Genomic DNA, 13398 nt, shown 5'->3' on the forward strand with positions numbered 1-13398 from the left:
GTGACATCAGGCTCTGAAGTTACACTGCACAGGTACACAGCCTGCGGTGCACCCATACATCCCCGTGGCATGAATAATGGCTTAAGGGGTGGGCTAAGGAGGATGACCTTTGTTAACCCCACCTCCGGTTACCTCACTCACCAAAGCCTCCGGAGGCTTCCACCTGTACCGGACTTTGACTTTTTTTATTTCCAGCAATCTGTCATTAGATCTGGCCTTCTAAGGAAACTGTCATAATGTCATTTTAAGGTTAAAATGGAAAGATGTCACTTTTTTATGTTTGGTCCTAAACTTGACATTTTTCCATGCTAATATTTGGAGGGAAAAAACTTTGAAAACTTTGAAATTGTACAATAACATATCTATATATGAATGCAGAGTCTGAGGGCAATGGGAAAAGATGTAGGTATTGGAAGTACTCCAGTTTCAGTCTGAGAAGTATTGATCATGTTTTTATCGAGCTTTAGTCAATTAGTTCAAAGTTTGTTTCTTAGCCATAGCCTGGCTATATTATGAAGTTGAAGATCAGTTTTTCTTGAGCACCTTGAAAAGTTAAAACAAGGTTTTGAAGAAGATGTTAACTGATTGATTTCTCATGGCTTCATCCGTACATTCTTTCAACTCTTTGCCATGTTTTTGTCAGACACTTTCTAATCTAGATCAGCCACTAATTTCATCCAATATTCAGAGACCCCTCCACCCTTCCTCTCGCTTTTCCTCCGTGTCACAGTGCAGAGTGAATAATTCATGGTCGGGCTGCTTGCTGGTGAAGATGAATCATGTGAGAAGAGCAGGATACTCATGCTCGCTTCAGAGCGACTCCTCTCTCCAAATACTGCAGGACCGTGTTGGGGGGGGGGGGGGGGGTCACAACTTTACTGTACAGACTAAAACTACTCAATCCTGGTTGTATGACATCCCAACTTTCATGACCAGTTCCTCTGACTTCAAAACCAAGCCATCTTCAGAGACCATGCAGCAGCCTGTCAATATTGTATCCATCCATCTTGTGTATCTACATTGAGTGTGTAGCATTAGGGCCTCAGGTATTAGCTCGTAAAAAATTACTTTTGGTGTTGATTTCCAATTTGAAAGCCCCAAATCTTGAATGTGAAGTCTGAAGCCCAAGGCCACAACTGTGATTTTATCATCTTAAACAAGTCATTAGAAAATTGGAAGTTTTATCAACGTTATCTACTGATCTTCTTCAGTAGGCGGAGTTAGCCCAGTTATCTGGAACTGATAACATTTTTTATGTTGCTACACCTAAAGATAATTATGTTCACATAAGTCAGAACCTGAAAAGAAGTCAGCTTTTTTGGCACTTCTGGTCCTCTCATATCTAAGTCAATGTTTTATTGTTCCTTGTTAGATGCCTGAAATAAGGTCAGCTGTTAACACAAGAGATTTTAACATTTTGTTATATTTGACATTACATTGTTCACTAAATACCTGGATGCTTGTATGTGTGCTAAGAAAGGCTGTTGCTAACAAATGGCTAAATGAGACTCAATTGGTTGTTGAGTAATTAAACGTCATTACCCATTAGCTACAGTAAGTGGTGGTAATGTTTGCAAGTCATTCGAAAATTGGAAGTTTTATCAACGTTAACCTAACTGCCGGCCTTCAACAGTGAAAGATACGTTTTTAAAAAAGTACAATTAGACTACCAAGTCTTCAATACAGTGATTTTTGTATGACACTAGCTGTCTGCTCCACTGATGTTTTGCATTAACCGTGAGTATGGTGACAGCTGGAGCCACCTCCATCAAGCTTTGACTGAAATCTATGGGGGATGTCAGAGAGACTACGGACATATTTTATACAGTCTATGCTGATTACCAAAGTGTCGCCGTATGTCTGTAGGATCATGTTCACTGACTGGAAATGCCTATTGCTGTTTGCCTGCGACCATTCCCTAACAATGCGATGTTGACCCAGTTTACACCTTTGGTTGTACAATGTGAAAAGTTTGTCGCTCCTTGCTCTGCAGGCTCTGTTCCTTCACTCCCACACACTTCTGTCTCTGGAGAAACTCCCTGCCTACCTAAATGTGTATCTGCTTGCTTGTGTTGGTGTCAATTTTCACAATGTGTGTTTGTGTGTACTGTCATAGCTCTGCAGTCCTCTGAAGCTTATTGTGTCCTGATGCACATGTGAACCTCACACGCAGGATGAACACACCAGAGTGTTGATGGACCCAGAACAGCAATAATTCATACAGTATGGAGGGGAAGTTTTAGTGCTGTCACAACATGTTATCAGACTGCATGGCTAGGGAACCAAACTTGTGGACTGAAAAGCTCTGTGCTTAACGTTCGCTCAGGCTTACAGCGATGCAAGGCTATGCGCTTGATTGGAGAGATCCTACGGATGAGGTTGAGGTTGCTGGCATTGACAGAGGGAATTAAAATGGTGTGCATCTTGGTGGTGATGTCTTTTAATTCTCTTTCTCTCTTTCTTTCAGATTAGTCGCTGCTTGAAACCAGGAGGACGCTTTGTCTCTGTAACGTTTGCCAACCCCCTGTTCAGGAAACGCCTCTATGCTCGCACAGAGTACAACTGGTCGATTAACGAGTACAGTTACGGAGAAGGCTTTGAATATTTTGTGTACGTAATGACCAAAGGAGAGGGGCTCAGTCCTGAAGATGCAGCTCTGGAGAAGAAGATACTGGAGGACAGAAAAGCCCCACCTCCCATGATCGCCACACAAAGCGAAGATGAGGAAGACTTCCTGTCTAATATTGACTTAACATAACTGGATTTTCTAAAACAATTTTAATTTGCAGTTGTCACATGCCAAAAGAAGAACTGGAGCAAGAAACATTTTTAAACCGGGGAGAAAATCATGTTTGAGACTTATCATTTCCATTGACAAAAGGGTCTCTTTACATTTAGGGACTGTACAACAGGGAAACGCCAAACTAACCAAACTAATGAAACAAAAGTTATTCTAAATAACAGCATCTTTGGAAAACCAAAACCCAACTCACTATTTTAAATAAATGAAATGTAATACAGCGCTGGCACTAGCCAACGATGAAGTGTTTTTAACAAAAAGTTAATTTGGTGTGTGAAAATATACACTACCCAAACTGACCTTTGACCTTTCTTTATCCCGTCATGTTAACAAATACAGAAAGGGTCACTTTCAAGATACAGATCTTAACACACAAAATGTCAACAAAGATTGATTTAAAGGGGACCTATCATGCAAAATGCACTTTTGTACGTCTTTTATACATGAATATGTGTCCCCGGTGTTCCAGGGAACTCACCAAGTGTCAGAAAACACAACCCTCTCTATTTTCCTCCATACCCAAATCTCTAAAAAAGGGGCTGCAACGGATCTGATAAAAACTGATCCAGATTTGAACACTGTCCTGACGTCAGGACGGTGGCGCTACGGCTATTGGGCCAACTCCACCAATCAGGAGGAGACAGCCACGGCCATTGCCGTTCGAAAGCGCTGGAGACGCTGTAGTACATATGCCAGGCCTGTAGATGGTGCTGTTCTCACTGAATCAGCCCTTGCAAAAACAGAGCTAGAAATTGTCAAATTGAGCAAAATGAGGCATGGCTGAAATGCATGATCTGTTTGGTATTTTGAAAAAAAAAAAGTATAAATATGCCTTATATAGGTATGGTCCTACACTATATTATTCAAATATAGCATGATAGGTACACTTTAAGTCTGCTCTTGTATAACATTAACATTGTTTTCTATATGTTTTTATCTGATTTCATTGTTTTTATGGGATGGTTTGTATTCATTTGAACTCATCACATCATGGAGCTTTCCTCAGCTTCTTTTCTAACGATGTTTATAATAAAACAAATCAATGTTCCACCCCAGTGTCCTTAACTGCCTATATATTGAATTGAACAGTACTGCCAGTGTTACGCAATGTGCACGACAAACTTGTCTAGACATGGTACATAACAGCAGCCTGCATGTAGAGTCAGTGTTAAAGTCTATTAGTATGACTTACTCCCCATCTTGTCTGCATCCATCCCATGTCTGCTCTAGATTCCAGACAAAAGCTGCTAATGGAGACATGCGGTGTTTGACACAGATGCATGTTCATACAAGTGATAGCCTACCCTGCGTGTTATTTGTTGAGGAAACATGAGATGAGTCTAGGGTTCTGTGGGTTCTGTGTGTTCTGCTGCTTAAATTTAGACCAGAACAGAGAGAGAGAGAGAGAGAGAGAGGCAGGAAGGCTGGTGACTGCAGGGGGGACCACATTGATAAAGTAGAAATCATTTATTTTTAATTCTCCACTGAGATCTAATTACTGCCTATTTTTAAGACTTTGAAAAAAAAGGTGTGTGATTTTTCAGACGGCTCTTCTTTTGTTCCATGATGTTCAGCTGGTGTAACATGCTTCACTTTGATGTTGATCTCATCACAAGATACAGCTTCTGATCACATGATCTTCTTCAGTAGGCGGAGTTAGCCCAGTTATCTGGAACTGATAACATGTTTGATGTTGCTACACCTAAAGATATGTATCTAATATGTTCACACAAGTCACAACCTGAAAAGAAGTCAGCTTTTTTGGCACTTCTGGTCCTCTCATATCTAAGTCAATGTTTTATTGTTCCTTGTTAGATGCCTGAAATAAGGAAGCTGTTAACACAAGACATTTTAACATTTTGTTATATTTGACATTGTTCACTAAATACCCCACCTGTTAATTTGGATGCTTTAATGTGTGCTAAGAAAGGCTGTTGCTAACAAGTGGCTAAATGAGATTCAATTGGCTGTTGGGACATTAAACGTCATTACGCATTAGCTACAGTAAGTGGTTGTGATGTGTGAGCTTTTAGAATTTTACAATCACTCAAAAAATGATAAAAGTGGTGTTGACTTGTAAATTATCTTGCAGAACAAATCAATCAAACTTGTGTTTGCCAAAGGTCTTATTACAGCAATAATCCCAAATCCAAAGGAAGAATTTCATTTCATTTGTCGAAAGAACCAAACTCCGATGCAAACTTCCTGGTCAGCCTACACAAATATCTCACCCTGCGTCCCTATTGCAATCCTATCTTTGTATGAACATCCACACTCACAAATCCACACTCACAAATCCACACTGCTCCTCATATTGAGATGTATAACTATCAGAAAGTGATGGTCTTTATCTCACCCTTTCTCTCCCCCGGACCCTTGCATTGTCTCTGGGTAAACCCTGTCAGCTATTATCTGGTTTCCCTGGTGACAATTGGGTGCAGAGGCCTGGCTACCTGAAGAGGAGGGTTATAAAGAACAGCTTCGGACCTTTTTGGCCTGGTAGGAGGGGGTGGGGGGGCTTATGTATGTGACAGTGGGTTTAATATCTTCAATAATAAAAAAGGGTGTACAGCAGCCCTGGGACATAAACACATTTGATGGATTTAACACTCAACATGGAAATGGAGCGAGTTTCTGCTCTATTTTCCAACAAAGTATAATGCTTTCTTCCTCACTATTTCCTCAGTTGCACTTAGTTTAGTCTTTCTCTGTTCTGTCAAAATATGAATACATTGAAACTCAGAAGTGTATTTTGATACATTTCCGCTCCCTTAGTCAGACTGACTGATCTGCAGTGTCTGAAACCCCGACAGCGAGATGTAACTTGGCTGGACTTCAGTTATATAACCACAGTGAAGGGCGCAGGCCTCACACAGGAGAGGTTTAGTCATCATTAAACACAAACCGTTTTGTCTTGCCTGCAGTTTTCTTCACTTGATGCATGCAGGTGTCTAAGGCTATGATTTAATAAAGAGTATGCATTTATTCGTGAGAGATATCAGAGTCAGAATGGTCTCTCCTGCTGCTAATTGTCCTCCATGCTCTGTTGCCCAAGGGCAGCAACAACACTAATCTACTGCATGTTCAATGCCTTTCTATCCCTGTCTGTCTTTCTGTCTTCTCTTCTACTCTCTCGGTCACCAGCCTGCCCTCTCTGTCTGCATCGATTGGCTCTGAGTGCTGTGGTGTGTGGGTGTTATGTGAGGGCTCATACAATTCAAAAAGGTCTACTAAATGCTTTAACCAAACATCTCTGGGTTGTATCTGCCTCACTGGATCACGACAGCACAACTGCCTGTTTAACTGCAAATAGACTGTTGTCCTTTTTTTGTAGTAATGTTTTATAATTAGTAAGTAATAAAGATATTAAACAACAAAAAGTTGTTTTCTGAGGTCAGGGAAAGCAGTAATGTTAATAAAAACATCCAATCAAGCTAAAAACCTGTATTGTCAGACGTTGGTACATGGCTAAGCAAGCTTAACTCTCTTCAAAATATAACTTATGGGACATATCTAATGTTAGTATTCATAAAAAGAAAACGTAAATGACTGCTTATACAACCTGATTCTGAAAAAACACATTTATTTATTTGTAATTGCTTGACATGGCGTGGTACCAAGATCCTTAGTTTGCAGGTTGTAGCGGCCGGTCTCCCCATCATTTTTTCTCGAGTGACTTGACCAATTATACACTACTTAATTAACACACACGCACACACGCACGCACACACACACACGCACACACACACACACATTTTCTTGTGTGATGTTTTATCATCAGAATTTGGCCTTCTTTGGATTTTACCTCTAAATGAAGAGGTTTGGATCAGTAATTCCCAACCTCATTGATCTTATGTTATGTTGAGACTGAAAAACATTTATTGAACACAAAATGATGTTTACTTTTACTTTCTCCTGACTCCCATTTATTGCTACTCTTTTAGTTTTCCATAACAAAATGTAAATTTGAGGTTGTAAAATGTTGGATGATTTGGTTGTAGCCATGTCGCTGCTTACGTTTATGAGTAGCATACAACTTAAGAGTAACACATCTTAATTATGGGGGAAACTATGACAATTAGGGTGTATGTATCTATAGGCTTCAGCCTGTGGAGATAAGATGGAGGGATAGTTATTCTGGTCAGTGGAAATCTGCATTAGTGCAGTGATTACTGAGAGAAATCACAACCACTGTTCTCAACAGCACTGTATATCTGCCCATATCCCTTAGGGCAGCATAATGGCATTATATTCTGTATGGCAGGCTTATGTAACTGGAGAAGGAATATTAATGGACGTCCACTCGGGATGGAGCGAAAGTGGAATCCGATCAAAGCTCTTTGCCCTCTCTGCACACGCTTAGTCTGCACCTATAGAGCTAAGCGTTGCTGTGAGCTGTGTGTTCCTATTTGTGATAAATAACATTCATATCATGTCATTTACAGCGCTCTGCCTTAGCCTTTGTTTGGTTTGCGCACAGCCGTCCACATGTCTGTTGTGCTTGTACTTCCATCCAGTTGTTCTGAGTGGTTACATAGTGGCTGTCCTCTGGGAGGCTTCTGTGTTTGTGTTGACCTCGGGACGGCCCGCACTCACAGCCCATCTGCTGGTTCAGGACACAGGGGCCACAAAGACCCCAGGCTACATCCACAGCTCCAGATCATTTCTACTGACCTCTGACCCTGAAAGCTGTAAAATCATGCCTGAATGTTTGTGCCTTTAGGTCGGAGGACAACAGCTCTTAGTGGATGCCTGCGATGTTCGATCAGACAACCTACATTAGAATTTAAAAAATAATGAATAGATCTCATTTTATTTAAACACTTTGAGTTGGATTTTATTAACTTAGTCCGCAGCTAAAGCTTGACATACTGTATAGGTCAGAGATAAATATATAGAGATAATGCCTTTTCATAGGATTATTTAAATACTGGTTTTGATCTCTTTAAGGGATTTTTTGATAGTAACCTTAAGATTAAATATCACCAGTGTTAATTTGTGAGCATGTGTTTCCAAAATGTCTTGCAATGTTTTGATTGAATAATATTCTGTAGGATTGTTGAACCTGAAATGAATGCAAAATTGTAAAATTACAAAAGTGTTTAACACTGAAGTAATAGCAATACTGGCGCTGCAGACATTTTGGTAGTGGGTCTTTAATTAATTTCTTTGAAAGGTCACATGTTGACAATCACACTCATGGCCGGAAGAGAGGCGTGGAGCAGAGCTGATACAATTCAATATCTTCCCAAATATGTCACTCCAGTTCCTGCCTCTCAGGGCCGCCCATTACTGTGAGAAGTGTTATTGTCCATGACCGCAGACAACACACACACACACACACACACACACACACACACACGACATCCACAACAACAACATGATCGATAGCACTACGTGTTCGCTCAGTGCAGTGCTCCTGTTATCAGGACACTCAATAATCCCTCTGATGGAAATGTGGCCTGATGATGTTTGCTGATGTTCTGTTATTAGAGTGAAGTGCAATTCAGAGTCACAAGGATTGTTGTTTAGGCATTGTCACAACATGTAGCTTTTTATAGATGTGTCCTGTACATGTTATTCCAAACACATGAGATACACAAATGAGACTGAAAATCCTATCTGTGGGATGATTTCCAGGAAACTTCTGTCGTGAGATTACAAGGAAATTCATTTCTAGTGAGTTCTCGATGGCCTGCAGGTTTGTGTACCACAGGTTGGAAGAAGGTTGATTTTAACTGGCACAATTTCCTGACTGACACTGTTGGCAAACAATGTCGTACAGTATTCTCCACCTTTCCTTCCACCAGACTCCACATCATTATACAGATGTGTTAAGGTTTTAAGAAAAGGAGTTAGGGAGTTGCTCACCTAATATAAAAAAACTGAAATTTTGATTTGATAAAAAAATACAAAGCAGATTATTTATGTGTACAGTTTGTTAGTTTGACTGTTATTATGTTTTACACAAACCTGAACAAGATAACACCTTCATTCCAATTTTATTGCGAACGAGAATTTGTGGAAACTAGCAAGCAAAAAGCCAACAAAAAGGGATAAATGATAAATGGTTCCAATGTTTGGTTTTTGCCATTGTGTGACAGTATATTGGAAAAAATAAACCACGCAGCATGCTGAGTTTTTTTTGGTTTTGTTGCATGACATACTGTACAGTAGGTTTGTGTTGGTGCACCAGCCAAACGAGTATTTGGCCTGCTACAGTCTCTGTGTGAGAGCTACTGTACGAGGACGCTGCACATCTACACTCTGATAGATGATCATGTGGTCAGTCATGGCTCCCCAGAGCTCTGTGGTGCGATACATTCACTAGTGTAGGCCAACATCGAGCTGTTTAACAGCTTAACAGATGGATCGCTCTTCCTGCTTTAATTAAGGATCAGTATTTACTGTCACTGAGATCATGGCGACTGACTTCAAAGGCTACAAAGAGGACTTTTGCTTTTTGATATTACAACCACACTTGTGTTCTCTCCCTTTTATTTGTTGAATCGTCACTGTGCTCCCATTGGCTTTTTCCAGGCCCAGGCCACTCTGATGTTGAGTGTATTGTTTGTCATCTTCTTTTGAATTGTTAGTGTCTTGGGACAAATGTAATTCCAAAGAAACACATTTACATGTTCTTTCACCATTTATTAATTCACCAAATACAGTGAAAATGGCATCATAATATACAATGACTCATTCTTAGAATGTCATGACATTTTTGTTGCTTTTTTGCTTCAGAAAATGATGTTTCATTTTTGAAAATATTAAGGTTTCATGCACAACAAACCATATCCAGTTTCTTTAAAATAATGGTACAAAATAAACAAAATAAAAAAACAAAAACTGTAATGTCCAAAATCGTTCAAATAACACTTGTTATTTGAGGATACTCGTAAACAGTGCAATATACTCTAAAACTGCAATTTTCTAACAAATTCATCAACGAAGCTCAAGTCACAGTATACCATTTCTTAATAATAGTTTAACATTGATGTGTGCAAAACCCCAGACACATTCAGTTAGTCTTTAAAAAACGCCCGACTGGTGATATAGAATGAGACCAGTCCATCAAAACCTTAGCTTCACCTCCATGAAGCCTAGTCTCATCCTGTATATCCTCTCTGAAGTAGAAATATTTTTGTTGATGAATTGTAAGACGATAGACTAGCATATCATTTAAATAACAAATATTTAGATATAAAAATACAAATATGACTTTTGTCAAAAAAGAAGCGTGCCAGGGTAAGAGTAGTGGCACCTGCATTGGCACCGGAGTGAAAGTTCATGCAAATAGATGGAGAAAAAACGTATAGTAGAGGGTACACAAATAACTGCAAATTAAACATAACCACATTTTTTAAAGCATAATTTTTTTTCCCATCAATTTCATGACTTATTCTAAACATGTTATATAATCTGTGCTGGCCTCTGTAGATATCTGAGCATTTGAGAATGCAAAAACAAGGGAACAAGAGATATGTGCAGGTCTAAATCAGCTACATGAAGGTGCCAAGCTGCACCTTTAACCACTGATGGGTAATGTAAGAAGAAGAAGAAGAAGAAGAAGAAGAAGAAGAAGAAGAAGAAAGTGTAGCCTGTGGTTCAGGTTTAATCAGTGGCCTAATGTTCTTTAAGGGCCAAAACAAGCAGGGCTTCTACTACAGAAAATATTAACATTGCACCGTCCTCGGATATATGTTTTTTTACATACAATGTGTCTCCTCTATTTAGCAGACTCGAGAGTTTGGTTGGTCTGTTTTTAAAAAGCGTTAGCAGCAACAGGAATGCATTGGATCAGTGCTGAAAGGACAGCTCCCTTGAATGCACCGTCGCTGACTGAATCAACAAAGCAAAGCCTAAAGGAGGGGGAGGGGGGGGGAGGAAGGGGGACGTCTGAGAGCTTAGCCTACCTACTGTACTGTACAACTTATTGAAATAGGGCTGGGATTTAGCTTCAGTCTCCAGTTGCAGTATTGTGTTGCTTACAACGCTGTTGGAAAGGAAAAATAGATGGTCGTGAAGTAATGACAAGTTCATCCATCATTAAAGTCAGCAGAGGTTAGATACAGAGCAGAGTCCGCCATCTCAACACCTCGCTGCGCAGCAGTACTTAAAATCGGGATTCGTTTGGAGAATTGCCAGCAATCCCATGATAAATCTTGGTCTTTTCCAGAGTCTCTCCCTCTCCTTCTCTTTCTTTCATCATCTGTCATCTTCATTTATCAACCTTCATCCTTCTCCATTTTCCCCCCGTTCTGCTCTTTTCATTGCCGTTCATCAGTCACTCCATCCTCGCTTCGTGCCGTCGTTATTCCCCTGCAATCCTCGAACATGCACAGCCGACAAGTGCTTCAAATCGGTGATCAAAAATAAAAAGTCTGCAAGACTCGCTCGTGTTTAAACGCCGGGATCAGACTTGTCTGACATCCCCTTCAGGACCTCGTCTATTCGGTCATCCTCGATGACCACTGTGGGGAGAGAGTGGGGAGAGAAGGGGGGATGTTTACTGAGACCATTACAGCAGAGATACATGATGACATTTCTATAATATCACAATCAATACTGAGATCATTGTGTTTTATTGTAAGGTCAAGTGATTCGTATTTACGGCCTAGAGTAAAGGGGGAACACTGAATAACCAAAGCAAGGGAGAAAACATTTTTGACAATACTGCAGGTGAATAAATAAATATAAATGAAAGCATTGCAAATCCCCGACCTCGGGTACGCGCATTTGGTGAAGCCAACTCATTCCCGATAATGGCGACGAGCCAGGCTTTCATCACTACGGTTTCTATTGTTTTGGGAACAGTGTGGGGTGTGTCCTTACGGAGATCATGTCTCGTGCATGCATGTAAACAGACTCGTGCAACAAAGAAGTATTTACCCTGTGTTGAATCTAAATGTAGACTCGAATGTTATGGACACACACAATTTGAATAAAAACTAGATTATACGAATGAGAGCATTATAATAAACTGACTATAAATCCTAGCAGATTTTGCATGTTTTCCATCACATGCATCATTCTCGCCATGTTTACGTCGTTGTGACAAAGTGCTATTACACTATCCGTTACCTCGCTTGGCTCTTCCGATCTGTCCAAGCTTTGGGGGTCTTTTCGCCTGCGACCCAGCGAAAAAGGCGCTCGTGTCCTGCAGTCCGCAGCTAAAGGACATCTGACTGACCTCGCTGTCCGCCCCGTAGCCGCTCATTTTCCCCTCGTTGTATGGCAGCACCTCGGACATAGTGGCACGACTCAAGAAGGATCACCAGAGTAAATAGAAAGTAGATAAAAGTCTTCCCCAGTGGCTTTATATTTTCAATAAAGCCTTAGATTCCTTTGTTGGTGCAAGCTGCAGAGGACGGTGTGTTTGTCCTGCTGGATCCTTTCTGAATGTAACTCGGTGTAGATGAGGGGACACCAGCGTCTGAGGTCCGGCTGTTGTTGTGGTCTCTCTGTGGTCTCTGGATGTTTTGCAGCTGCAGGCAGAGTCAACGTGAGAGTGAGAGAGAGAGGGGGTGTGTGTGTGTGTGTGTGTGAGAGAGAGAGAGAGCGCTGTGTTCGCCTGTGTTGCTGGCTGCTGTCTGCTGAGGGAAGTGGGAGATCCCGGGATCATAAAGGAAACCCAGGCAGAACGGTGAAGTCATCCATCCGGGTGTGTGTGTGTGTGTGTGTGTGTGTGTGTGTGTGTGTGTGTGTGTGTGTGTGTGTGTGTGTGTGTGTGTGTGTGTGTGTGTGTGTGTGTGTGTGTGTGTGTGGGTGTGTGTGTGTGCGTGTGTGCGTGTGTGCGTGTGTGCGTGCGTGTGTGTGTGTGTGTGTGTGTGTGTGTGTGTGTGTGTGTGAAAGACAGAAAGAAAGAGAGAGAGAGAGAGAAAGAGAGAGAGTTAGATAGTTAGAGGAACAAGAGTGACATCATGAGGTCAAGAAATGACATTGCAGTGAAGAAGTAACTTTCAGTCAGTTTTTGTGACGCTGGTTTACTGTAGAATAAATCTGCAAATTCACCATTAGGCAATAGTGGAAAACGTGCTCAGATACTCTAATTAAGCAAAAGTACTAATACCACATTTTAAACGTTCTCTATTACAAGTACAAGTTCTGAGTTCAAAAAGTTACTTCAGTAAAAGTACGGGTATTACTCTCATGGTAATCAATTGTGGAAAAAATAAATACAAATTATATTTACTAAGAACTTTGTTACAATTGTTCTAAACCATATTTACAATAGGCCTAAACAATAGTTTATTGTTCTTAATCAAACTGAGCAACAGAGTACGAAAAAGTTCTGTTTCCAACAAACTTGCTCAGTTTCCATTAAAATGTTGTTTGTATGTTATTGCATCACATAATAATATGACAGTAAAAGTCATACTGTATGCTACAATAAACTTTTAGATTTTAAATCTTTTACATTTTTGATGTGAATGTGGCACATTTCATTAACAAAGGATTTCAGTACTTCTTTCGTACTGAATGAATAGATGAATAGTAGTGCAGATTATTAGCATATATAGGCTAAATTACAGCAGTTAAAAGTTAAGAAATTAAAATTATTAATTATTTAAATAAACTAATAATATTATCCTGGT

General features: G+C 40.3%; 2 protein-coding genes across 3 annotated transcripts in view; one reads left to right on the forward strand and one right to left on the reverse strand.

Moving 5' to 3' along the window:
- The window catches only part of ece2a (endothelin converting enzyme 2a), a 72891-nt gene extending 69629 nt beyond the window's left edge, over nt 1-3262 (forward strand). For both annotated transcript variants that reach the window (XM_034137970.1, XM_034137971.1), the window contains exon 4: nt 2468-3262. In XM_034137970.1, the coding sequence (XP_033993861.1) occupies nt 2468-2758 (291 nt within the window). In that variant the 3' untranslated portion in view covers nt 2759-3262. The remainder of the gene's footprint in view (nt 1-2467) is intronic.
- A 5071-nt stretch (nt 3263-8333) lies between these two features.
- Nucleotides 8334-12490, reverse strand: camk2n1a (calcium/calmodulin-dependent protein kinase II inhibitor 1a). The gene is made up of 2 exons (XM_034137567.1): nt 11885-12490; nt 8334-11274 (listed from the first exon to the last, which is right to left on the reverse strand). Exons 1-2 carry the CDS (start codon nt 12051-12053, stop codon nt 11204-11206), a joined length of 240 nt encoding a protein of 79 aa, XP_033993458.1. The 5' UTR covers nt 12054-12490; the 3' UTR covers nt 8334-11203.
- Between the last annotated feature and the right edge of the window lie 908 nt (nt 12491-13398).

The sequence above is a fragment of the Trematomus bernacchii genome, unplaced genomic scaffold (assembly GCF_902827165.1).
Source record: "Trematomus bernacchii unplaced genomic scaffold, fTreBer1.1, whole genome shotgun sequence".
In the NCBI taxonomy this organism is placed as follows: Eukaryota; Metazoa; Chordata; class Actinopteri; order Perciformes; family Nototheniidae; genus Trematomus; species Trematomus bernacchii.

What these genes read in the sequence shown, in the direction of transcription:
- camk2n1a (XM_034137567.1), bottom strand. Translation starts at nt 12,053, where the DNA reads ATGTCCGAGGTGCTGCCATACAACGAGGGGAAAATGAGCGGCTACGGG. An exon ending in GATCGGAAGAGCCAAGCGAG is followed by an intron (nt 11,275 to 11,884) that starts GTAACGGATAGT and finishes CTCTCCCCACAG; the next exon opens with TGGTCATCGAGGATGACCGA.